We start from the raw sequence: 27,450 nt of genomic DNA, 5'->3' as shown, positions 1-27,450 counted from the left end.
GATATGCTCTAGACAGCTGGAAACTTTGAGAGAGCAACTGGGTATATGAAAGGGGAGCAGAGGTTGCGGCTGGAGTAACAGTAGGAGTGGTCACGGTTTACAGAGGTGTTTACGCTCATGCGCATGGGAGGGACCGCTGAGTTTCCACAGAGAAGAGGGCCAAAGACCAAGACTGAGGACACTCCACAATGTAAAAGTTGGTGAGATGTGGAAGAATTAGCAAAGGAGACAAAGTCAGTGAAGTCATAGGAAAAGCCAAGTAAGAAAAGGGCCTTAAGGAGGAGGAAGGGACTAACTATGTCAAGTCAAATGATGGCCTAAGAATTAACTATTGGATTTAGCAACATTGAGGGTTGCTGACAGGGGCTGTGGTGGTGAATGGTTGGGGTGAAATCCTGAGTGGAGTAGGTTCAAGAAAGACTTGGAGGAGAAGACTTGAGGACAATAAGACTATAGAAGGCAAATCTATCCAGGAAATTTGCTGCCACTGGCAGCAGAGCAACGGACAAGGGGAATAATTGTAAGGGATATGGAGTCAAAAGAGGGCTTAATTAAGAAAAGTGCTATTACAGGTGTTGGCAGGCTGCCACTGTGGGAGAGGACAGTTCCTGGACTGACTTCCATGGACAGATAAGAGGGGGCGGGTGGCAGTCGTGGATAGTGACTTGGCCTTAGACAGCAGTAAGGACTTTCTTTTTTAAAATTATTTTTATTGATTTCAGAGAGGAAGGGAGAGGGATAGAGAGAGATAGAAACATCAATGATGAGAGAGAATCATTGATCAGCTGCCTCCTGCACACCCCCTACTGGGGACCGAGCCCACAACCCAGGCATGTGCCCTTGGCTGGAACTGAACCTGGGACCCTTCAGTCCACAGGCTGATGCTCTATCCATTGAGCCAAACTGGCTAGGGCAAGGCTTTCTATCTATGGAACTGGAAGGCACGAGAGTAGGAACAGATGCGTGTGGGTGTACAGATAGGATGCCCATGGCTAGCTGTGTCTTCATAATTGTTTCTATTTTCTCAGCGGAATGGGAAGCAAGGACATCGGCTAAGCACGAGACTCAGAAAGGGTCTCCTGAAGGCTTGAGGAGAAAGGACAAGGTACGAAACAGTCCCTGGGGTGATGGGAGGGTGAGTACCCAGGATGGGGTAAGAGGATTGCAGGCACCACCCAACACACCGTGAGGTTCTCGGTCACGAGTTGAAAGAAAGGACTGAGTGTGTGTGTTTTCTCTCAGCGTTCACGGCATGGGTAACGCTGTAGCATAGATGTGGCCCTGCAACCGGAGTTGTGGTTTTGCCAGGGAAGCACAGTGGCCAGAGGGAGGTGCAGGGGAATGACTTCAATGAGAGCTCGTGGAATCCAAGGTGGAGAACAAAAATGAAGGCACGTTAGGGGCCTGAGAGACAGTGAGAAGGTGTCTAGATCAATAGAATTTGACCCCAGTAATGTTGAGAAGCTGGAGGTGGAAAGGGAGTGAGCTGGAAAGATGGGGGTGGTTAAGAGCGGAATGTGCAACGTGGAGATGATGATGGAGGGAATGACTGTGAAAGTGTGTGACCGATTTGGGGGGGAAGACAAGACTTCCTTAAGGAGGCCCTGAAGAAAGTGACCGTCAGGCAAGAGGCACATTAATGATGCTCAACGCCATTAGCCACCGGGGCACTGCAAATCCAAACAATACTAGGTACCACTCCACTCGCCTGCCTGCGTGGCTATGATAAAAGGGACGGACAGTACCCAGTGATGGTGAGGATGTGGGGAAACTGGAACCCTCGCTGACTGCTGGTGGGAATATAAAATGGTGAAGCTACTTTAGGAAAGAAAAGTAATTTCTTAAAATGTTAGCTATACATTTACCATATGACCTAGCAATTCCATTTCTAGTTTTCAAGCCAGGAGAAATTCAAACACAGACTTGTATGTGCATGCCATAGCAGCATTATTCGCCACAGCCAAAGAGTGGAAGCGACCCAGAGGTCCATCGAGGGGCAAATGGACAAACAAAATGTACTGCGTCCATACCGTGGAATAGTATTCTGCCATGAAAAGAAGTGAGCGGCGATTCATGCAACACCACAGATGAACCTTGAAAACTTTCTGGTAAGTGAAAGAACCAGGCACAGAAGGCCACATATTACATGATTTCATTTATATGACGCGTCTAGAGATGGCAAACCTGTGGAGACTGAAAGTAGATTAGGGGTTTCCTGGGGCTTAAAAAAAAAATAAGAGAAGGAAAGACACCGGGTGGTCAGAGTGTTCCAGGGGATATCCGTGTGTATTGAAATCGCCATGAACGACAGAAGTTGTGCTGGGCAAGAGTGACAGGAGGGAGGTGCTACGTCTTCAAGGAATGAGGGGTCAGTAGGTGACTGCACCAAGAAATGTAGCTCCTTCTGAGGTTCAAAGGCAGCTTCTTTGAACCGCAGAAGTCCATGTCTTGCGATCCTCTCTGGAGTGGGGCATCGCCTTGTTGTCAAAGAGGAGAGAGTGAGCAGACCCAGTGGCATGAGAAAGAATTCACTTTAAAAACGACCAGCCTGCCCGGCCGGCGTGCCTCAGTGGTGCTGCAAATGGCACCGTCGAAGGCATGAGCTCACAAACTAGAGGTTTCGGGGAAGGAGGAGGGACAATGATCCAGAAGTAGCCGTGGGAAGCTAGGAGGACACCTGCCCCACTTCCAGGGATACAGCACCCTGAATGCATGTGCTTCTGGTTTATAACTGATCATGGCAACAGCCTGGTGTGAGGTAGGCAGGGGGTACCAGTGGAAAAACGTCCTGGACTTGGAGCCAGACGTGGGTCCCTTGTTTGGGCTCCTTCAGGGGTTAACAATTGACCTCAGTTCAGGCAACCACATGGCCCTCTGGGACGCTCAACTCTAAAATGAGATTCACACCCAGAGTTCCCCGCTGTCTTATTGCTCATCACACTGATGTCGCTGCCTCTTTGTCTGCTTCGTTCATTAGACTGGGAGCCCTGAGCTGAAGGAGCTCGGACTATCAGAGGGGCAGGAGCCGAACACAAGTCGGAAGGGAGAAAGGCAGGGACTTCCTGAGAGACTGGACACGCCCGACTTGGGTTTATGACAGCCGTGGGCAAACTACGGCCCGTGGGCCGGATCCGGCTGTTCTATCCGGTTCTCTTGCTCTCCCCTCCGCTCCTTTACTTTGAATTTATATTAGGTCACACAAACACTCCATCCATGCTTTTGTTCCGGGCCTCCGGTCCAGTTTAAGAACCCATTGTGGCCCTCGAGTCAAAAAGTTTGCCCACCCCTGGTTTATGACCTGCCTCCCTTCTGATAAAGGGTCTTCTTTAAAACTCACTCTTGTGCTCATGTTGACCTCCACATTGGGGGCGGGGAGTGAGAGGACTTTCCTCCAGGGTGACAGCTGATGGCGCTGCCCTTATAATCGGTCACAGCAGGGGGCTGGGCCTGTCACCTGCGGAGCCCTCTGCCTCCAGCAGGGCAATGGCCACACGACTGACCCCAGATGGTGGCTGCATCCGTGTCCAAAGTCCTTCTCCCTGGGTGGCCTGCTTTCATATCTCCTCAACCTTGCAACCATGGAGATAGTTTTCTTGGATAAACATCAAGATGTTGGCAGGGCTGTCTCTGAATTGAGGGATCCTGGGTCATTTTTTTCTCTTTTGCTTATTTGAATTTTCTTATTGTTTATGTAAGTAAAATAATGGTGAATCACTTTCAAAATCCAGAAAGTCAAGCTGGTCATTTTTATTTTATTTATTATTATTATTTTTAAATACATTTTTATTGATTTCAGAGAAGAAGGGAGAGAAAGAGAGAGAAACATCAATGATGAGAGAGAATCATCGATCGGCTGCTTCCTGCTTGCACCACACTGGGGATTGAGCCCGCAACCCTGGCATGTGCCCTGACCAGGAATCCAACCGTGATCTCCTGGTTCATAGGTCGATGCTCAACCACTGAGGCACGCCGGCTGGGCAGGCTGGTCATTTTTAAAGTGAGTCCTTTCTCCTGCCACTGTGTCTGCTCACTCTGTCCTCTTTGACCTTCTCCATGACAACAAGGCGACGCTTCACTCCGGAGAGGATCGCAAGATGTGGACTTTTGAGGTTCAAAGGAGCGGGGTGGTAGGCCCCGTATCACAGAGCTCCACGGGGCAGGGCAGCCAAGCCAGACCTCTGTCTGTCCACCTTCCAAAGCCCCGTGGCCTGTCTCTGCTCTGCCTTGTGTGCAGCAAGCAGCGAAGGAGGAATCTGCTCAGCTGCATGGACACGGCCTTGGCCAAGCCTCCGCCCACGGCTTGTCTCTTCCTTCTGCCACCTCACCTCCCCTAGAAGCTGAAAAACCACACGGTCCCAGAAACCAGGAAAACGGCTTCCACTGCCACCCATGTCACCACCGCCACCACCGCTGCTACTAACAACGGCAATACGGCAGCTCCCCCTGGGAAGAGCTTACCCCGAGTCTAGCACCGCGCTAAGCTCTCAGGAGTGTGCCGCGTGGACTCATTTAATACCCATGAGGGTGCCGGGACTGGGTGGCACTTTATCCCATTGTGTGGACGAGGAAGTTGAGGCTTAGACACACAGCCCCAGGCCACTGTTGTGCCAGCGTTCAAAGGATGTGAGCACCTGGGGAAAATCAAGGAAGATGAGGAAGGTAGAAGGCTCTAGAGTGTGGTCCTAAATTTTTCCTTTGACTAAAAAAAAAAAGGGAGAAAAAGATGGAGCTGCTGGCACTGAGTTTCGACTCTCAGCCTCCCAGCAGATCACTCAGAGCCAGAACTACAAAGTGACTTTTTTTTCATTGAAAATAAATCTTGGTTTTCACCCACCCCACCCTGCGTTTCCTTCCCTTTGTTCTTATTGCTGTTATGGCTACAGAAAGATCTGGAGATTTTTGCAGGCGGTGGCCAGAGTTGGGGCTCCACCTGCTAACCTGCCCGCACCCCCAGGGCACCGGCTGGCGCGCTCGCAGGCGTAGCATGCAGCTGGAGCCGATGTCGCCCAGCATGGGACAGATGGAGGGGACACCACCATCACAGCGGGCTAGATTTTTAAAAAATACATGATCAGACCTTCATCAGGGCCTGGTAGGGATCTGTGGCATGGATGCCAAGCGTGCCAAGTTGGCAGGTGTCTGCTCTGCTGTATTGTGTGAGCAAGAGCGGGATTCCTTTTCGACGGGGGTAGAGGACTGGCATCCCCGGTCGCACAGGCGGATTATTCTGGAACTGAGTTGTTTTTGAAGTCACCACAATAGATTTTACTTGGGGAAGCGTTGCGGGCTGGGGTGAAGATGCAGGCAACGGCACAGGAGCCTTGACGACAGGGGCGTGTGCAAGCGACACGTTCTCTCTGAGATGCGCCTTCTTCATCTTTAAAGTGAGGACGTGGCAGAGGCAGCTAGAGCTCAGGGAGACCCACCTGCTTCCCTGCCTTTCCCAGCCCCCGCATGTAGGTGGGTCAGGTGACTGAGCCTCACTCCTGGCGGGTGAGGGAAGGGACTGGTCACTCCCTGCCTGAGGCGGGTGAGCAGGTGGGCTTGAAGATCTGTATGGCCAATGGCGTGGTTACCGGGTGCAGGAGGGCTGCCTGCCCCACATCCGGCATTATTATCAGGTTTCGCCTGTAGGGGCAGCTAAGACAAGAAGAAATCATTGGCAGGGCTGTGGTGTGGATTATAGATAGGGCAGATAAAGCATCTGGCACATAGTAGGTGCTTCACCAAAATAGCAGCTCTACCCAGGAACTGGTTACCGCTATAGAAGCCTCTACCAGCAAAGGCCCTAAACTGGAGCAGACAGTGTTTGGTATGTAGCTCTGTGTAAAGTTGTGGGGGGAAGGGGAGGGGAGCGGAGTGGGGAGTCAAGGAAGTTGCCATCTGGAAAAACAAATAAGAATTACAGACTCACTCGGCCGGTGTGGCTCAGTGGTTGAGCGTTGATCTCTGAACCAGGAGATCATGGTTCAATTCCCTGTCAGGACACATGCCTGGGTTGCGGGCTTGATCCCCAGTGTGGGGCATGCAGGAGGCAGCCAATCCATGATTCTCTCTCATCATTGATGTTTCTATCTCTCTCTCCTTCTCCCCTCCTCTCTGAAATCAATAAAAATATATATTTTTAAAAAAGAATTACAGTCCCTTTGAAATGTCCTAAAGGAGTTGTGACCAAGGGCATAGGAGCAGAGAGGAAAGGGAGTCTCTGAATGACCCTGGGGGACTCAAGTGGCAGCGAGAGCTGAGGGGACTCTAGAAGGACGAGGGGTCTCCAAGAGGGACAGGCAGGGAAGGGCATTGCCATCAGGGAAGGGCATGACCAAAGACAGGAGGCGCCAGCAAGCGTGGTGGGAGGGGTCTGCCTCCCTGAAGCTTCCAGAAGGAAAAGAATGTCGCCAAGGCCTTGATCTTAGCTTCTGATATCCAGAAATGTGAAACGATGAATCCATGACCGGTGGTGTGTAAGCCACTGGCTTGTGGTCATTTGTTACAGCAGATACAAGAAACGCGTACAGTGTTCAATGAACCTCTTCATGATTGCTCATGTTGCTCAATTTTGCTGATGACTCCATTTATTATTAGCATACTAGAGGCCCGGTACATGAAATTCATGCACTGGGGTGGGGGGTCCCTCAGCCCAGGCTGCACCCTCTCCAATCTGGGATCCCCCTCACAATCCGGGACTGCTGGCTCCTAACCACTTGCCTGCCTGCTGCCTGATTGCCCCTAACCACTCTGCTTGCCAGTCTGATCGCCCCCTAACCGCTCCACTGCTGGCCTGATTGACACTTAACTGCTCCCCTGCCGGCCCAATCACCCCCAACTGCCCTCCCCTGCCGGCCACCTTGTGACGACGTGGGGGTGGTCATCTTGTGATGACATGGGGCGGCCATCTTGTGATGATGTTGGGGCAGCCATCTTTTGACACAAGGGTGTGAGGGTCAATTTGCATATTACCTCTTTATTATATAGGATTTTTCAACCCCAGATCCACTAAATACAAATGACATAGCAGTGATATTTTGACATTACCATTTTAAGCAAAGACAAATTTCTCCACATAAGTTTCTAGACAGAGAATACCACATAGAACACATGTGAATTGCCTGGCACAGTTGGGAACATACCCCAAGCAGGCGGGGTAGAGAGGGAGCATCTTGGCAGCCCCCTCATTGGTTTTGCAACAGCACCGTCTTTTCATCTTTCCAAGCACTCTGGGGCTTGGCCTTTATTTTGCCCTAAAGCGGTTTTCCTGTATTTTTATTGTAAGAGCAATTTTAGTGAAAGGTTCTCAGGAACCCCAAACTTGGTAAAGAAAATGGTTCAAAATAAGAATATACCTTCCAACTTGACCTTGGGGTGGTGAACACACAGTATTATATACAGATGATGTATTATAGAATTGCACACCTAAAACCTATTTAATTTTATCAACCAGTGTCACCCCAATAAATTCCATTAAAAATAAAAGTTAAATTAAAAGAAGTATGTACCTTCCAAAAAAAATGGCTCTGTCCTGCCCCTTTTCCACCAACCATCATCCACAGTCACCTCTCCACCACCCCCCCCCAATCCTGAGTCACTCCTTTAGGAAAAATACTGACGTTTTCTACGTTAGATTTTAAGTACAAACTACACTTAATTACGTTCATGTTGGTGTTGGTTCTATAAACTTGCTTCCATTATTCACCTAAAGCAGCCGAGCAGAGGGTGGGCCCGTGTGGGCAGGCCCAGGGATCTGAATTGTCACAAGCTCCCCATAGAACCCCCTGTGGATAATTAATGTGTGAGCACCACGGCCTCAGGGAATGACAGGACATATTTACCTGGGTGGCATGTCCTCTGCCACATCTCCCAGTGCTTCCCTTTTCCACTGCTGGGATTTGCGACGGAAAGATGAATTAATGTTGTTTTCACAAACATAGTACAATTCCACGAGGGCAAAACTGGGTTTTTTAAAAAAACACACATAACCCCATGTATCTCAAGTATCCAGTCGCTCACTCCCTTCCAGTAAAGCAGCTGATTCCAAGCAGACTGCAAACGGGACAATTTCCGGATATTCAGATTGAAGACATTCATCACAGGCACTCCTGAATGGCTGTCAAATTTTGGCAAACCTAGATCGGAGAAAGGAGACAGGAAATGCATAATCCAGCCACACACCCAGGAAGCGTGGTGTCTAATCACTGCGCACGCACGTGCACACTAGCTTGACTGGTAACTAGGAAAGCAGAGCTTCAACATCCAGCAACTCTTTTTCTTTTCTTTTCTTTTTTTTTTGCCTTAGCACTTCTCAGTTCTCTTTCTTCCCTCTGACAGGCTCCAGAGGTTTGGCTCCTCATCCCAGCTCATTACTTAGTTACCAGTAATGACCATTTCATATTGTTTTCTCACCCCACCCTTTCTACAACTGAAATGCCCTAGGGCCGTGGTCGGCAAACTGCGGCTCGCGAGCCACATGTGGCTCTTTGGCCCCTTGAGTGTGGCTCTTCCACAAAATACCACGGCCTCGGCGAGTCTATTTTGAAGAAGTGGCGTTAGAAGAAGTGTACGTTAAAAAAATTTGGCTCTCCAAAGAAATTTCAATCGTTGTACTATTGATATTTGGCTCTGTTGACTAATGAGTTTGCCGACCACTGCCCTGGGGTACCAAGTGGGGTTTTCCCATATTTCTATTCCCTAAAGTTTATTCATTCATTCACCAACTGTATAAACATGCCTCTCTGCATGTAAGCGTAGAGAGAACAGAGGTTACCCATTTTGCTACCCTGAGGCCATAAGTTGGCAAAATGCAGACTGCTGATGCTAACACATCACTGGCAGACTGGCAGGTGGGGTACCTGTGATGACCTTCATTTGAAAGGGACACTCTGGCCAATGGTGGACAATGTAGACAGTCCCCAAACTCACAGACTTTATTTTTTTATTTTATTTCTTTTCAGAGAGATCGAGAGAGAGAGAGGAAGAGAAAGAGAGAGTTATCGATTTGTTATTCCACTTATTTATGCATTCATTGGTTGACTCTTGTATGTGCCCTGACCAGAGATTGAACCCGCCACCTTGGCATATTGGGACGATGATCCAACCAAGTGAGCTACTGGGCCAGGGCCCAAACTCAGACTTTAAATTTAAACTAGAAGCCCGGTGCACAGATTCGTGCACCAGTGGGGTCCCTCAGCCCAGCCTGCACCCTCTCGCAATCCAGGACTCCTCAGGGGATGTAGTACTGGGAGTGCGCGAAGTGGCAGGTGGCTGGGGAGGAGTCTGAGCCTGGGCCGGGTGCTGCGAGGCTCCCACTCATCCCAGCCCGCTGCACCTGCAGCCGCCACTGCTCAGTAGTGCTGCCGTGGAGGTGGGAGAGGCTCGCGCTGCCACAGCTGCCCTTGCCAGCCGTGAGCTCGGCACCTGGTGCCTGTTGGTCAGCTGAGCGGTGCTCCTGCTGTGGGAGCATAATGATCACCAGGGGGCAGCTCCTGCATTGAGCGTCTGCCCCCTGGTGGTCAGTGCACATCAGAGCGACCGGTCAACCAGTCATTCAGTCATTCGGTTGCTTAGGCTTTTATACATATAGATAAGAAGCTGGTTGAGTAAGAATTGCATTACGGTAAGACAAGGGCTTGAGTTGAGAAGCATAAAGTGCTCAAGAATCAGCACTAATCTGATGTATGTAGAGCGCAGGGAAAGTGGGAGGGCTCGTCCATCAATGTCTGCGGAACTGGGTTCCCAGCCTGCCCTCCACCTCCTCAGATCCTCGTCCTTGATTCTTGGAACAGACTAATGAGTCACTCTTGACCCCTGATGGTAATAACCACGTCTTTGGCTCATTAGTTTTGGGAGAGGTTTCTGGGTGAGGGAGGGGGTTGCAAAATCTATACCACATAGGCACAGAGCCCTTGGCTATAAAGTACTTTAAGAAATGATGCAGCAAAGACATTCAGTGTGATGAATATTTATGGCGTATGTACCATTTTCAAGGCGTTGAGATGGATACAGAAGTGAAGTCAGAAGTCCTTGTTTTCATAGGTCTTAAAGGCAAGAGTGTGTGTGGGTGACGCCTGGTGGGCAGGGAATTGGTAGAAGTGGAGAGGGAGCGAGAGAACAAGTTAAAATGTGCACACAAATAACCAAAGAAGGGCTCTCATTGCAGAAACGAGGCTGGAGACGAGGGTGTTTCAGAAGGAATCATCGTCCTTGTTCTGATCTAACTACTTTTAGGAGAGAACAAATTAGCTCAGAACAGCAGGAGGTGCCCTCGGAGCAGGAGGTGACCTGATGCCTGCAGGTCAGACACGGGCTCTTCCGGGAAGCCTTCCCTTCCTGGTCTGGGGGGGACCTCCCTCCTGGGGTTCCCATAGCCTCATGCTAACTCTGTGGTTGCACTTCCCAAATTCCAACTCCACCGTGCCCTTTCCACGTCCTTCTACCAGGGGTGGGGAACGTCTGGCCCGAGGGCCGTATGAGGCCTGTGAAATCATGTGGTCTGGCCCTGCCAAGGCATGAGGGGTGAGTTAGTGAAATGTTTGAGCAAATATAGCAGGCTAGTTTTTAAGTTGATACATTTGTCTGGCCCCCGAATGATGGCCTAAATATCCAAATGGCCCTGGGCAGAAAAAGGGTTCCCCACCCTGCATTAGACTCTGCATTCTCAAGGCCCCGCACGCAACCCTGGCACCTCGCGACAGTGTCTGACCCTTAATGAGACCATAGATGTCTGCTGAGCAGAACCGGGTGCCCAGCGCCCCACAGAGCACGTAAGCCCTGAAGATAGACTGAGGAGGCTCCGTGATGCCACTCTGGGGTCTGACAAACATCTTGCCGCGATGCTCGTGGTCGATGTGCAAGGAGTTACCAGAGAGGCTGCTGGAAGTGGAGACCTCCCCCCAGGCATTTGCAGTCGGGAGGCCGGGCATCAGGTTGCATGCATCTGCTCTTTAAACCAGCCCCCCGCCCCCCCAGACTCTCGAGAGGGGGTCAGTTCAGTGTGCACGTTCATCTTAAAACCCACAGAGAAGGGGTGACAAACAGGAATGCCTTCACTTCTGAAAGCTGGGTTACGCAATGACGCCTCCGGTGGGAATCTTCTGTTCAGGCATTGTCTGTCAGCCAGGCCAGTCCTGACTAATGCACCGACCTCACAGCTCACAAGCAGACCCGTGGCTAATGCCCCATGAGGTGGAGAGCCACCCGCAGCCAGGGGAGTCGGGGCGGGGGCGGGGGGGGGGGGGAACCTTAGAAGAGCTTTAAACAAATGCCATTCATTTACCAGGATGAAGAGCAAGGCCTTCTCAGGTCATCGCAGGGCCCAGTTTTCTAACCATCAGATTAGACAAAACTTAGCGATGTGCGCGCCTGCACCCGGAAACCTGGGATGCCAGGCGACTCGGGGGAAGCATCGCTTAAAGTGCCAGGAAATCGATAATATCGGCTGGAGCTCTCAACAGAATAAATCTCCGCTCAGCCTCACTGTGATCACAGAATGAACCGAGATTCCGTAAACAGGGCCGCACAGCGCGGAGAGCAAAGGCCAGCGGGCTCATTTGAATGCGGGGCCTCAGCCTGCGGCCCTGGGAGTTGGTCTCCGGCTGCGTGTTGAAGGGAAGGTAATTAACACAATCCATCTTGCAAGGGATGGGGCTTCGCAGGCTGTTTGACATTCTGCGAGCCTCTTCCCCGGACCCCAGGCACCCTTTGGAATATGCTGAGTCTGCAGCCAGCATCCAGAGCGATTGTCCCGTGCCTGAGGGATGGCAGGGGACATCACCGTTGGTCACCGGGATCATTTCACGGGCAGGGTGCCAGTTATTGGGGAAACGCTAAGAAAAAAGGCTTCTTCATAGGATGTATTTTTAAAGTGCAGGGCTATGGATCTATTAAAGCCCTTTAGAACTATTTAAAAATTAACGTTCCTATCATGTCCTAAGTCCTGCTGCCTTAAAAATTAACTCGGTCTATTTGATGTAAGGCTTTAGAGACAGGCTAAGACTGTCCGATGTTAGTGGTAAGAGAAAGCCTTCATCAGGACGAGCGGCCAGGGCCTCTCCCGGACGGTCATCACTCAGGCCAGAGGGATCTGGGATTGCGGCTCACGGTCACCTTTGCGCAGACGAGGGTAACGAGGCCACACTTACCGAGCGCAGGGGCCAGCTTTGAAGTAGCTGGCAAGGCTGAGCAGCAGGGACTTGACAACATCTTGGATGAGAGAGAGAAGATACATTAGAATGACCGACACTGGAAGGGAGTACAGGAATCAGAGCGCTCATGCGGGAAACGGTGACTTACAAGCAATCGTTACGGTCAAGGAGCACGTGAAGACACCGGCTAACAGTCCTCCCAGGAGCCACCTGCACGAACAAGACGCTGGGGTCAGCAGAGTAACTGTGCGTTGCCGACACGTGAGAGGTCCTTTCAGACTGACTGTAGATGTACGGGGTCAACATTTACTATGAAACTACAGAGTCCCGGCCAGTGTGGCCCAGTTGGTTGGGCGTCATCTATGCACCAAAAGGTCTCCAGTTCGAATCCCGTTCAGGGCACGCGCCCAGGTTGCAGGCTCGATCCCCAGTAGGGGGCGTGCAGGAGGCAAGCCCATCAATAATTCTCTCTCTCTCTTTCTCTTTTTCCTCCTTCCTCTCTTTCTAAAATCAATAAAAACATTTTTTAAACTACAGTAATAGAGATAGTGTTGCATTGACAAAAGGAAAGAAACATAGATCAATGGAAGAGGAGAGACGGCTCAGAAAGAGACGCATACAGAGAGAGCCGAGTGATTTTTAACAGAGTTGCAAAAGCAACCAAGGGTATTGAAACCATTGCATATCCACGTGCAAAGAATGAGCCTGCACATGTTCGCTCCTTGACTCAAAATGAGTCATAGACTGAAACAGAAACCACAAAAGCCTGAAACTTCTAGAAGAAAAGCAAGGGAGACCATCGGAGTGCCTCCTGCTTCCCAACCCCGCCCCAGAAGCCTGTTAAACATCTGGGGTTTTGCCAATCTGCTGAACGACTGTGTCACGGGGGGATGGGGAGGGAAGGGTTTCTTTTTGAAGAATAATGTCTTCTTTGTTTTTGTGTTCAAACTATGAATTATTGAAAGAGATTACAAATACATACAAAGGAGAAAGGAAAATATAAAAAACCCAACCCCCCTGAAGCAAGTGTCTAAATGCAGCTCACACTCAAGGGATGGGGAGTTAAGCTCCCCTCTTTTGTATATATATTGTTAATCCTCACCTGAGGGTATTTTTCCATTGATTTTTAGGGAGAGTGGGAGAGAGAGGTAAAGACAGAGAGAAACATCGATGTGAGAGAAACACATTGATTGGTTGCCTCCTGTAAGCCCTGGACCAGGGCCCGGGCCAGGGAGAAGCCTGCAACCAAGGTATGTGCCCTTGACCGGAATCCAACCCAGAACCCTTTGGTCTGCAGGCCAACGCTCTATCCACTGAGCCACACCGGCTAGGGCTAAGCTCCCCTCTTAAGGGGAGGCATATCTATAGAAATTAACTTAAGAGGAATGTTACGTTAACAGTCCTGTGACCTAAAGGAAAGGGCTCCAGGATCCAGCAGGTTTAGAAAATGCCAAGTTACATAAAGCCGAACACGTCCCTCTCTACCTTATTCCACCGTGGCCCGAGCATGCTAAGGCCCATCATGATCCTCCAATGTGACATAGGAGGCAGGAGTCTGCAAGTTTATTTTTAACCACAGGACCGCACCCCCCGCCCCCCCAATTTTTGTTCCTTGGTCCCATTGTGATCTAAAAATACTTCTCAAACCTCGTAATTATCTGGGAAGCTCATTTTAAAACATTGATTCTCATTAGCTCTAAATTAGTATCTGAGGGGATGGGATCCAGGATGCTGTATGTAAAAACACAACTCCCCTACGTGACACGAGGCATTTGACCCTCAAGAGGTGAGAGCAAGTAGCACTTTTAAAGACCCCAGGACTGTAGCATCCCTCCCTCTTTCACTGATTCAGCAAATGCTGATGAGCCCCTGGAGCTGGGGATGCAGTAGTGAAGGAGACATGCAATGTCTCAGCTCTCGCGGAGTTCCCGTTCTTGTAGGGAGAAATGGCTCATTAACACTTACCCACGTGAACATTTAGTAAGTGCTCTGAAGGAAAGTAAGGTGAGGGCTGTGTGACAGAGAGTGGTCAGGGGTGGGCTCTCTGATGATGCGACATTGGAGCAGATTCCAGAAAGATATACATTATGAGGCTTTTGGGAAAAGACTGTTCTAGGCAACAGAACAAACAGCAAGTGCAAAGGCACTGGGGCACGAGTGGGCTCAGCACAGAAGGGGTGTGATCCCTGGCCTGGAGACTCGGGCGAGAAAAGGACAGGAAGGACATGCTTGACAGCAGGTAGAACAGAAACCTGCCTTTAATCGGGCAAGGGCATTATGTGCTCTGAGATGCTGCCGAGGCATCCCTGGAACAGAGCCTTTATGCTAGGACATAAAAATTCGATGGGAAAGGTGGAGTCCCGGGCAAGACTCCCAGTCCCCTGGTGGGAACTTTAAGTGCCCTTGAACTCCAGGCAGAGGTCCTTGGTCTGAATTTGTAACAAAGAGTCACAGAGGATTTAAACAAAGGATGATACATAGTAACCTCCAATTTTTTAGCAAGATACCCTGGCTTTTGTATGCTTTGGGAGATGATGGGAGAAGGGAGCACTTATCACGGAGAGACAAACGATAACATTCCAACCACAGAGCCACCTGAAAATGCTTTGTGGAATAAGGCAAGTGAACCATCCATCAGTTACAGCTTCATTCATTATGAGTCACCCCTGCATGAAGACAGAATCGGAATTACCTTGCACATGCAGACATGGCCAAGCACGCAGCCAGCAGAACTGTTTGAAAGAAGGTCTCTCCCAACAAACTGGTTTCTAACAGGAAAAAATAGAAATGAATGAATTAGAAGTCATTGCTGGTTAAACAATCTTGGAACAGCGGAATCATAGTAAAACTTGTCTTCTGCACACCAAGAAGAAAGTTTTCAGATGTGTCATCCCAAACTACTTGTCAGAAGTAACAAGATAAAATCATCAAATGCCAGAAAAATTCCTTTTTTTTTTTCTATCATTAAAAATAAATGACTATGCTCCATAAGGAATTTGGGGCCTTCCTTTTACGTTGACGTTGGGGAAAGGGTTTGTAGACTGTATGCTAATGTCAAAGAGCAAGCTCCGATGCTGCCCACACCGGTTCATTCAATCAACACAACAAACCTACGAGGAGGCACCGTTACCCTACGGTCTGAAAACGAGGGGACCAAGACGAGAGGAGTGATGAAATGTGTCCAAGGTCACACAGCAATGAGGGGCCGGAGCCAAGACTGAAAAGCCCCATCCGGCCGGAACACAATGTTTTGTCTGAAGGGAAAGAGAATCTGCAACTTTGCACACGGGGCGTCTCTAATGGGCAAAAAAGGAGCATTTATCATGAGCTGCCTGGCCTTGCAAAACCCTTTGCTATCAACAAAATATTTGCTGTTGAGCCACAGTGGGAAAGACGGCCAATTCTCCAGCAGTGATAAGCCTGGGTTGAACCAATCAGAACTCCGAGTAGCGTTTTAATCACCTAAAAGCAATCGGAGCCCTTTGAGGATTACCACGGGAAGATGTAAAGGAAAGTATGAACAGGCCCCAGCCTCTTTGCCCAGTGCTTCCGAGCCCCATGTTTGGGGTCGTTAGCATACATGACACATGATGCTAAGCGCTCCACCCGCATGCTGTTGGTCACTGTCAGGTGGGACTCTGATGCTCTCCGTTTGCAGAGGAAAAGGTTGAGTTTTGGAGGCCAGGGGGCTGTCGCTGAGGCCCAGCTGACAGGTGGGGAGCGGGGCGTTGAACCTCGGGAAGCGGATGCCCGAGGCTCCATGTGGCGCCGCGTGCAAACGTGAGTAATACGATGTTAGCAAACTACAGACGAAGGGATGAGCTTGCCGAGTTTATTCCGGATTGGCTCCCGACAGGAAACTCCAACTGCTTTCCATCTTTGGACTTTTCCTTGCCAGGGACATAGCATTCAAGGACACTTTTCTTTCCTTTTCTGTTGCCCTCATATGGAATGTGTCAAACACAAAGCAGAGTATGAAGCTGGAATAACAGACACTTGTGTATGCGCTACCCAGATTTAATGAAGTTTAACGTTTTGACAAATATCTTGAGGGTTTTTAAAAAACAAACAAGCCCGGACGGCGTGGCTCAGTGGTTGAGCATCAGCCTATGAACCAGGAGGTCACGGTTCGCTTCCTGATAGGGGCACATGCCTGGGTTGCATGCTTGATCCCGTGTGCGGCGTGCAGGAGGCAGCCGATCAGTGATTCTCTCTCATCACTGATGTTTCTATCTCTCTCTCCCTTCCTCTCTGACTTCAATAAAAACATATTTAAAAAAACAGTCACCAACCAACCAAACAAACAAAACACTGCCGATCCAGTCCCTCCGATGCCTCTCAGTGACACCCAGAGGCAGTCACCCGCCCTGTGAACGCGTCCCACGGGTCGGCAGCACCCCAGGTCCTCCCCACCCCCAGGCAGGGCGATGCCCCTCCTCAGTGTGTGGCAGTCATCTACTGCTACGCCGCTCTCTGGCCCCGGAGGAAGGATTATTTGGGTGTGGCAAAGATTAAAAACACTCACTTGAATGATCCAAAGTGCCCCCTTGGAGATGCTCAGCAGCCGTCCCCCGGGGCTGCAGGGTCCGGCGGAGGGCGGCTTTTCTGGGCGTCTCAGGCGTGACGTGGCCGGAGGAGGAGGCTGCCACGGACTGTGCATCCGGCCGCTCCGACGCCCAGTCATCAGTCAGCGCACAGTCAAAATCACCGCCTGGAAAGGCAGAGGCTCCGTATGCGTGTGTGCACACGTCTGTGCATGCGTGTGTGCGTGTTCCGTGACTCAGCGCACTGTAGCTAGTGATGGTGACAAGAGTGACGCCGTTGGAGTAGGACGGGACATGGACCCCTAGAGGAGATGCCATCATCCTGAACGTTGAGAGGAGGGTCTTCAGCGCAGAGACCTGCGAAGGCCGAGGCGCGACCGTCTGGTGACGGATGCCAGGGCCAGTGTGGTGAGAACGGGGCCCACGTGACCACGGGGAGCCCCTGGGAGCGTGAAGTTGGGAACCCAGACTGGGGGCAGGTCGCAGGGTTGGACTTCAACCGAGGAGTCTGGAATGTACGCCACAGGCACCGAAGTAATGGGATGTCTGAGTGAGGGGGCACCCTAGGCCAGTGGTCGGCAAACTGCGGCTCGCGAGCCACATGCGGCTCGCGAGCCGCGGTTTGCCGCTCTGTTGACGAATGAGTTTGCCGACCACAGGGGCTTCATCACAAGGAACAACAACAGCCTGTAATTATTGGAATCGGAGAGTCTAGGTCAGTGGTCGGCAAACTCATTCGTCAACAGAGCAGCAAACCGTGGCTCGCGAGCCGCATGTGGCTCGCGAGCCGCAGTTTGCCGACCACTGCCCTAGGCAAACCTCTGTGCATTATTTTGGTAAATAACGTGGTGGTAATATGTGATACACATCCAGGGGGCTCTGAAAGAAATCATGAACAATCAGAAAGGATTCTCGGCTTTGATTGCTGTCCCAGAGCGTCTGCAGGGCCAGTGACCAAGGAGATCACAATGGAGGGAAAGACTGAGGCTGCCGGCAAGGGCCGTCCCCAGAGAAGACCCCAGAGATCTGCTGGTATGGGGCGTGGTGCCTATAGCCAACAACACGGTATTTTATGCGCCGCAAAACTTGTCAGCAGGGTAGCTCTTACACTGAACGTTCTTATTACAAAAATCAAAGAAACCAAAACAAGCCACAAGGGGGATTCGAGGAAACTTTTTGATGTGTTGGCTGTCACCTTGATGATGGGGATGGTATCATGGGTGTTTGCATGTGTCTGGACTCATGGAATTAGATATATTAAACACGAGCAGTCCTTCATCTATCCAGCAGACCTCAACAAAGCTACTGAATGAAAGGAAGAGGCCAAGTGGTCAAGTTAAGGCAGACGTGAGAAGGAACTGGGAACTCCCCTGGCTGATGATATAGTCACGAGTGGCACCTAATCAAGATCGGGAAAGATGTGGGTGAGGCTGCCACGACAATGAAAACTGTCCTGCGCTGGTGGCCAAGGCTGCCCTGCTGAGCTTGTGCCATTGCCACTGAGAGCTGGATGAAATAGAAACTGTATCCTACGTGGAATTCTGGAAATCCTACACAGGGTTTTTTAAAAGAAAAGATGGCATTAAGGAGGGAAGCCACAAAAAAAAATCTTAGCATTAAAAAAATGGTCAAGGATTTTTCATCTCTGAAAACACATGTTTTGCCCCCAACTGACATTTAATTTTTCCTCCGCCCTTCCTAAGGAACGAAAGGGCCATAATGCAGACACGGTTAGGCGGTTAGCTCTCCTGGGTTAGATTTGAAGATATCCTGTTTCCCGGGCTCGTCTAGCATCGTTTACTTCTGTCTAGAAGGCTGCATCTGTTTCTTCCCAGCACATTTCCATCCCCTCTGCCTGTAGAGTGGGCATTGCTGTTGGCTACAGAAGGAAACAAAGCCACACACAGAAGCTCCCAGCGAGGATAGGATATTCACGGGAGAGGCGATGATGAGCTCCAGAGAAAACCGCAGACCTCCAGCTGGGATGCCTGCCTGAGGCCACCTTGCCTTTCTGTCTCAGGACTGGCAACATAGAGCGGGGAGTCCCCACCAGTCCTTCCTGCGTGACCCATTTCAGTGTGACCCAGGGGCCGCCTCCAGGAATGCATCCCCCACCGCAGACCTGGGGTCCAGGGAGCTGCCTGAAGAATGAATTGCAGCTAATGAGGGGAGGGGTCTCCACACAGCTGTGAAAGGGGTGAACCGAGGATCACCAAAATAGGCAACGACCAAAAAAAAAAAAAAAATTCTTTTAGCCTGCAAAATGAAGCAAGAGAAAATGAGGGGAAGTGAGTTTTGATTGCATCCATTGCCCAGAGAGGAAACAGCAAAACAACTTAATTTTGAATTCTTGAGTCTTTCTAACTAGGCTACATTTCCAGAGAAAAAGAAATTGCTGATCGAAGTCACGGGGCTTGGGTAAGTGCGGAGAACAAGCGGTCTGGGGAGAGCTGATCACCGCTGACAGCTGAGCTGAGAGATCGATCTCCGAGCCCTGTGTGCACCCCGACTTTGGAGCGGGCGGTTTGATTCGCTGTGTTGGAAGGTATTTGGAAACCTTGAGGATTTTTAACAAGGTATCTCAAGCATGTGCAGCGCCGCTGTGGTCCAATTGCTGTAAAATTGTGCGGACATATTTTGAAGAGGCAACCATGGGAAACTAGATGTGGATTCCCAAATCTGGGAAACACCGCCTTCGGAACAGTGAGTCCCAAACTCCAGTCCTCCAAGCACCAGATTCCTGGTTTCTGCCATATCCCAGAGCCTGCTTACCCCTGGGCGTTTGGTATTCTCCTCCAACTGTCCCAATAAATACCCATTGTTTCCTTCCTACTAGTAAAAGTAATTATAATGACAAATCCCTGAGTGTCAAGCATTGAACTAAGCCTGATCTTCATTGTTCCTTTGAATATTAAAATATGCTTTGAGTTTCCATTACTATGTTTTATATGCATATATGTACATATTATACATACATATTTACATATAATAACTTATACTAATAAAAGGGTAATATGCTAATTAGACCAGACATCTTCCAGACATCCTTCCGGACGTCCTTCCAGACAAAGCCACAGTGGCGGGGCCAAGGCAGAGGTGGTTAGGGGCAACCAGGCCGGCAGGGTAGGGCAGTTAGGGGCAACCAGGCCAGCAGGCAGAGTGGTTAGGGGCGATCAGGCAGGCAGGCAGGGGAGCGGTTAGGAGCCAGTGGTTCCACATTGCGAGAGGGATGTCTGACTCCCAGTTTAGGCCCAATCCAACCAGCAGTTGGACATCCCCCAAGGGGTCCTGGAATGGAGAGGGTACAAGCCAGGCTGAGGGGACCCCCCTGACCCATGCACGAATTTGTGCACTGGGCCTCTAGTATTATATAATGTGCATTACATAACACATGCATATGGTATATATAATATATACATACACATTTCAATAGGAATATGCTGAGATAGATTATAATATGTAAATATATTATTATCACACTATGCATACATATCTTGTTTAAAAATGAAAAAACTGAGAGTTGGCCAAATTAAGTATCACAATGTGCCCAAACGAGGCCCTGAACTCCGACTCCAGCATTCTCCCTCAACCCACATCCGTGCAGAAAGGACACCTTGGAGATGTGCATGTATTTTCCAGGTTTAATCAGCTTGCTAATTTATGCATGTAAATTCTAGGCTATCTTGCAGGACATGGACACATATGTATTTGAGTCATATGAGTAATGTGGAGAGAGCTGTAGATGAATTTTTTAAATGTGGCCCATCCTCTGCCGAAATGACCATGGTCTCCGGATTTGACATTGGTCCAGGACCAGGCGCTGTGGCGCCCGCTCAGAACTGTCTCACTAGGGAAAGGAGGGGCGGACTCACCACTGTCGCTGCAAGGGTGTGCATCCAGCCTGCTGGCTCCCTCCAGCCAGATGGCCTCGCCCAGGGACGAGTCAGCATCACCAAAGATGCTTCCTTGCAGCCAGGATCTAGGGGCCCCGAGGCGGAGGAGAGAAGAGAAGGAGCGGCGTGTTCTCTTTTTCTTTCTAAATATTCTGGAGAGAGAGGAAAGCAGCATGGTGTGTAACGAAGAGCGGTCACCCCCAGGTTCAAGACAGAGGGTTTAGTGGGAGTGCTTGGAGGAACAGAGCCCTCTCTCCCATTCAGGTCCACGAAGCTCGCTCAGTTTACTTGTTCCCTTGTTTTGTTCCACAGTGCTGTAGTCCCTTACGTGTCTGGGTGTGCCAGGTGCTTGGGTCAAAGTCAAGGATGCCAAGATAAAAGACAAAACCTTGGGCCCTTGCAGGTTTGGCTCAGTGAATAGAGCGTGTTGGCTTGCGGATTAAAGGGTCCCGGGTTCGATTCCGGTCAAGGGCATGCACCTCCGTTGCAGGCTCCTCCCCAGTCCCGGGCCCTGGTTGGGTCTCGTGCAGGAGGCAACTAATGAATGTGTTTCTCGCACATCAATGTTTCTCTCTCTCTCTCTTTCCCTCTCTCTTCCCCGCTCCTTAAAAATCAATGGAAAAATATCCTTGGGTGAGGATTAAAATATAAAAAATAAATAACAGACAAAACCTTGGGTGCCAGCAGCATACAAGCTAGCGCGGGAGAAAGACCAGAGCAGCGAGGCGGTAGCTAAGGCTTTCACGGAGCTCAGTCTGCACCAGGTGTCTTCTCTAGTGGCGGACACGTAGTAACTCACGCCGTCCTCAGAAAGGCCCTGCCAAGGAGGCACCATGGGGACCCCATTTTTCAAATCAAGAAGATGAAGCACAGCCGAAACCGGTTTGGCTCAGTGGATGGAGCGTCGGCCTGCGGACTGAAGGGTCCTGGGTTCGATTCCGGTCAAGGGCATGTACCTTGGTTGTGGGCACATCCCCAGTGGGAGGTGTGCAGGAGGCAGCTGATAGATGTTTCTCTCTCATCGATGTTTCTAGCTCTCTATCCCTCTCCCTTCCTCTCTGTAAAAAATCAATAAAATATATTTAAAAAAAAAAAAAAAAGAAGAAGATGATGAAGCACAAAGAGGTTGAGAAACTGGTCTGAGGTCACAGCTGAGAGGCAGACCCAGACAGCCGGGCTCCGTAGTCTCTGCTCTGTTACTGCGCTCGGAGGGGCGGGTGCTCTGACCGCGGAGCCAGGGGTGCTGGCTGAGAGCACCGGGGCTAGGAGCAGAGGGGGCCACAGCCCATCGGGAGTCCAGGGAGGTTTGCGAGCGAGCAGAGCTCTGAGCTGCTCAGGATGGTCTGACGTGTTCAGTGAGGCACAAGGAGGTCCCATGCCCAACATCCACCCTCTGCCTTGTAGCCAGTGCTACTTGCTCTGGAGAAATCTGACCGTCTGTCCATGGTTCCTCTTCATCTGCTTAGTCTGGAACGCGACCCCCTCCACGCAGCCCCTGCTTCTGCGCCCAGTCTCCTCTCCTGCAGACCAGCCCTTCGGACCCTGAGCTGTATTTCCACCAAACTACTTGCATTCCCCACTTTGCATCGGGGTCTCTCAGAACTCTCTTTGGAAGTCTCCTTTCTCGCTTCTATTTTAATTGACGTCTGCATCTCTCAAGACTCTCATCAGTCATCCCATCTCTAGGAAGGGTGTTTTAACCTGTCCCCCCAGCTAAAATCGGCCTTCTTCCTGTTCCCCTCAGCCCTCCCCATTTAGACTTCTACCCCCAGCGCCTGCATCAGATCACTGCTTCTGTTGTTTACATGTCTGCTCTGCCGGACCCTTGTTAGCCTTTGTGCTTCCACAGTCTGGAGCAGGAATGAGCTCCTTATAAGTGAACGTTGAATGAGCGAATGAATGAATGAATGAATGAATGAAAGAATGAATAATTGATGGCTGGATGGGACTTTTGATTTTTCCACATAATATTTCCTACTTACCTAACTGAGTTCTCCTTGTACATCACACTGGTCTGGGATGGGCTCAGTGTGATGTTGCCATCTCTGTCACAGAGGAAACTGTCCTCTGTCCAAATGTAGTAGCCATTGGTGAGGAGCCTGGGACTTCGGCGACAGGGAAGGTAGGAGCCTGTCAGGGGATCTAGGGAGCAGCAGTCAAAGGAACTGTCACCAGCCAGGAAATCACAGGCAAAGCTAAAGAGGGAAGAAGGATATATGCAATGGAAGATTACTTGGCCACAGAAAAAAAAAAAAATGGAATCTTACCATTTATGACAGCATGGATGGACCTGGAAAGTATTACGCTAAGTGAAACAAGTCGGTCCGAAAAAAGACAAATACCACGATTTCACTTCTATGTGGAATCTACAGAATAAAATAAATGAACAAGGCAAGTCTTCATTTTGTATGTGCACGAGACGAAAGACATATACCCATACCCAACTGGACGATACCTAAAATGCATGTTTTTAAACCAGGAACACAATAAAATAGTGCACCCAGGAGGAGAATTCGATTGATTTTTCTTGTAAAGAGCCCCATGGAATACCTTGGGAAAATGCATGTGGGAGACAGCTCTCCAGCAGACTCTCTCTCGGACCCGGAGGAACCTGCACAGCCAAGGAGAGAGAAGTAGACGTTTATCACCCTCACCAGCACCCACGCTGCTGCCAACAGTGGCGGCGCGAATCTGAAGGAGCCAAGAGCTGATGTCCGGGCCTCTACAGAGACTCCAGCCATCCAGCGAATGGGTCTAACACAACCTGTCACCAGGTCCCCCCAGGAAGCTAAAATAGTGTAGAGCAGTGGTCGGCAAACTCATTAGTCAACAGAGCCAAATATCAACCGTACAACCATTGAAATTTCTTTTGAGAGCCAAATTTTTTAAACTTAAACTTCTTCTAATGCCACTTCTTCAACATAGACTCACCCAGGCCGTGGTATTTTGTGGAAGAGCCACACTCAAGGGGCCAAAGAGCCGCATGTGGCTCGCGAGCTGCCGTTTGCCGACCACTGGGCTACACCCCTACGGGCTTCTGTCTCCTGTGCCTCCTCCTGCTCAACACTCCTGTAGAGGCCCCTCAGGGCAAGATGAGGCAACAATACGCCATTAGCATCCAGCTGACCCATGGGAAGCAGGGGCAGCATCTGTGTGGAGCTGGAGAAAACAGAAACCCACTGCCCGTGCGCTGGTTGTTTCAGCCGGCTCAGTGTTTCCGAGGGTCGGCCCTCCGCTCCGGAGCGCTCTTGTACCATAATGAGCAAAAGGCATTCGTGGAGGGAAAACAAAAAGTTTGATTTCATATACAAGATCTTCTAACGTAGGAAGTATTCTTAATTAAGAAGCAAAGGCACCCATCCATTCGTTCCAGGTTAAGCAGAAGCGTGGCAATGGATTTGCACTGGGGAAAGTTGTCGTTCATTGATATTCTGAACGCAGACTTTGGTCCAGCCGTGGGCAAACGACGGCCCGCGGGCCGGATCCGGCTGTTCTATCCGGTTCTCTTGCTCTCCCCTCCGCTCCTTTACTTTGAATTTATATTCGTTCACACAAACACTCCATCCATGCTTTTGTTCCGGCCCTCCGGTCCAGTTTAAGAACCCATTGTGGCCCTCGAGTCAAAAAGTTTGCCCACCCCTGTATTAGACAGAAATGCTGGGAGTACTTCTACTCGACAGGCTCAGCGAGACTTGATCCCGTTACTGACCACTGATAGCTGAGCAGCGAGAGGAACTGAGACGTTCGGCTGGGCTGGCTGACTTATGAAAGGCAGATGCGGTACGTATACACTCACCATACTGCTCCACCACAAGCAAAGACAAAATACTGCCTTTGTGACAACATGGATGGACCTTGAGGATATCATGCTACGTGAAAGAGGTCAGCCAGAAAAAGCTAAGAATCCTATGATTTCACTCATATGTGGGGTACATTCAGACTGAACCTCATGGCCACAGGCGGCTGCGTGGCGGTAGCCAGCGGGAAGCGGGTGGGGAGATGGGGAGTGGAGGGGGGCTAAGATATGGTGACAGAAGAAGGTTTGATTTTGGGGGGTGGGCACACAGTGCCATATACAGATCGTGCATCACAGAAATCTACACTTGAGACATGCACGATCCTATTAACCAACATCACCCCAATAAAGTTAATAAAATTAAAAAAAGAGAAAATAGTAGGTGTGTGAGGGAGGGTTGAAAGCTGGGTTTGGGGAGAAAATAAAAAGAGGAAGGAACTGGAAACCACTACTGTTTTAACAAGTTACACCCTTGTTTTCTGCGAGTAGCTGTCAAAAGCATTCAGTGTTGTTGTGTGTTTTTTTTTGTGTGTGTGTGTTTTGTTTTTTTTTTAAATAGACAAACAGTTTTGCATCTTAATAGTAGCAGATAAACAATCTCCTTTCACATTTATGCACAGGCATCTAAAAAAAAAAAACTGGTGACTTTTTTTTTTTCTACTAAAAGGAAAAAATATCCCATTTCTCTCAAGGAAAGAGAAGAAGTCAAAATCATTGCCAAAGTGAACACTGGCATTTCAGAAGCACAAGCTCCTGACAGATGGTTAATGGTACGAGTATCAGCAAAATCAAAGCAAGGAAATTGCTCAAAGAAGTCTAATCATTCAGAAGATAATTGCGTATCGCAATTCGCCCACATTGACTTGCCACCGGTGTTGACATCAGTTGAGATATTCGGTACATCTTGGGAAGGCTGCTTGTTCAGACTTCACAGATCTTCTGCAAAAGACATTAAAAAAAAAAAGGTGGACTACCTATTAAAAATAGAAAAGCGATGCCAAAACAGATGGCATCTACTAATTGCACTGGTCGGATTTATATACTGAAATAAGGCAGAGATATTGGGTGGGAGGCAGGGGACCAGATTGAAGGACCCCTGGGGTTGTCCCTGCTCTACATTCCCCATTGTCTTGCTCAGCGCATCTAAATGATGTTTTCCTGTAAATAAGATCAACGTTTTCTTGGGGAAAGCTAGATTTGCAAAGGTTGACTTGTCAGCAAAATAAAAACAATAAAAATGAGTTATTTGATTGAGAACATGGGAGGACATCTGTAATAGTATCAACAATACATTTTTTTAAATCTGAACAAAAAAAAAGATTGGTCCTCAAGCCCTCTAAATAAACTCATTTTTACTGTCATCATCCAAAAAACATCCATCTCGTTATCAAGTTTCAAATAATGCGTGGGATTGGTGTCTGCCCCTCATCCAACACCTTGGCCCACCGACAGGAGTCCCAGAGAGGGCCAGTGGTCTTTCGCACTTGCTATCAGCTTGGACATTCCTGAGCTTCGTAAGCAGAACTGCACTAAAAATAGTCCAGCACCGGGCAGATTTCAAAACTCGGTTCTCGAGAATATACTACGTACATTCGCCATTACAACTTAAAACACATCCCCAAGTGCGCACAGCATGGAAACTATGATCATTTACCAACTCACCACATAGATCTACCTTCTGTTAACTATTAAACCGTGTAGGTTTCACTGTCCTAACAGCTTTATAAGGTGGGACTGAATGCTTTTCTGATCCACCACCTCCGTCCACATTAAAAAAATGTGATAACTTAGCAATGTGTTGTTTTTGCAGCTGTGACACACAGCATTGACCCAGGATAATTCTGTAGCTCTAGATGGATTCTTCCAGGAAATTATATGCAAAACCTGTCTGAAAACATTGACCCTGGCTTATCCAGACCTTCAGATAAGTCAGGAGGACTGCCTGGCCCTCCTTGCATGATTTTGAAATCAAAGCACGCATTCAGAGATCTCACTTGCTTGGAACATAGATAACTGTCTCACGGTAATGGAATAGCATGCCACTGGCCCTTTGACTTTTGATGACTATCGTATGAATATGTCCAGCCCCAATGGCCCTGTGTTAGCTTCCCCCAAGCACTCAGTTCAATTCGGAGCTCACGTGACCTGCAGCAACAGCAAGGTCCTGCGGCCGCAGCCTGCGAGCACCCGTGGTGGTGACAGCAGCCCGTGAACAGTTAAGTAAGCGTTAGTGACTGGGAAGAAGACGCCAGTTAACAGCTCTCCAACTTTTCAAGAAGCAGATCCTGTCTACCAGTTCCCTCAAAGCAACAGATCTGTCTGGGAAAGTCATTTGCCCACACACGTCCTTTCCCAAGGGAGCTCCCTGTCTTTCTTTCCGATTGACAGATAATACATAAAATAGTTACTGAACGACGAAGCCTCCCGAGCCAGACGATCAGCGGAGAAATCCAGGACGTAGCGGCTCTTCAGCTGCAACTAACGCAAAACTGTCAACAGATGCAGAGGTCGCTTGAGGAAGGAAGTCCCACCTTCCCCCTCTTTCTCAGCGATGCCCGCACGGTGCAGGTGCAGGGGCAGGCGTTTGCAGGATTTCGTCCTCAGCCGCCTCTGGTTCCTTTGGCTGTTCCTAGAACAGAAGGGCGTGTAGTTCTTGGGAAAGTCTGCCTTTGAACCGTTCTTGTTTTCGTTCAAAAGCAGCCTGCGAAACCAGGGCTGAGCGGCAGGATGAGGTCACACTTCCTGTCGGGCTGAGTGACAGTCTCGCTGGGGAGCATGGTGGAGACTCAAGATTGTCTCCTGGACCAGCCACACTGGGATGTGGATACATCAGGTTGCCAGGGAGATGCTTTTCTGAGCTCACTGGGCACCCCCAGCTGCATGAGCATAAGAAAAACTCAGACAAGCCACACTTCCTGCTACTCACCTTCCCATTTTCAGTATGAATCGTTGCATACTAGTGCTTTGTTCCAATCGATAAGATTTATTGGTGATAATGCACTGATGCGATGACATTCAGAATGCTATTGACTACCAGGAGCTTGATCTGGGGGAATGTCAGCACTGGGACTAGGTTGATCCAG

General features: G+C 49.6%; 1 protein-coding gene across 1 annotated transcript; it reads right to left on the bottom strand.

The window, feature by feature from the left end:
- Nucleotides 1–6,936: 6,936 nt before the first annotated feature.
- On the bottom strand, nt 6,937–27,179 carry TMEM71 (transmembrane protein 71). The gene is made up of 10 exons (XM_080647222.1): nt 26,776–27,179; nt 25,225–25,306; nt 23,122–23,182; nt 22,554–22,766; nt 20,551–20,723; nt 16,660–16,845; nt 14,827–14,902; nt 12,283–12,344; nt 12,132–12,192; nt 6,937–8,120 (listed from the first exon to the last, which is right to left on the bottom strand). The coding sequence occupies exons 2-10, from the start codon at nt 25,268–25,270 to the stop codon at nt 8,105–8,107; spliced, it is 894 nt and encodes a 297-aa protein (XP_080503348.1). The 5' UTR covers nt 25,271–25,306; nt 26,776–27,179; the 3' UTR covers nt 6,937–8,104.
- Between the last annotated feature and the right edge of the window lie 271 nt (nt 27,180–27,450).

This window comes from Plecotus auritus (genome assembly GCF_963455305.1).
Source record: "Plecotus auritus genome assembly, chromosome: 11".
NCBI classification, from domain to species: domain Eukaryota; kingdom Metazoa; phylum Chordata; class Mammalia; order Chiroptera; family Vespertilionidae; genus Plecotus; species Plecotus auritus.
The sequence above is the reverse complement of the archived record's forward strand: the minus strand, read 5'-3'. Positions and strand labels throughout refer to the sequence as shown.

Bases quoted from the DNA above. Each gene is read 5' to 3' on its own strand.
- TMEM71 (XM_080647222.1), bottom strand. From the start codon at position 25,270: ATGTACCGAATATCTCAACTGATGTCAACACCGGTGGCAAGTCAAT. The intron at 16,846-20,550 runs GTGAGTCCGCCC...CTGCCTTTCCAG, and splicing joins ACACCCTTGCAGCGACAGTG to GCGGTGATTTTGACTGTGCG. The intron at 14,903-16,659 runs GTGAGTGTTTTT...TTTTCCTGTTAG, and splicing joins GGGCACTTTGGATCATTCAA to AAACCAGTTTGTTGGGAGAG.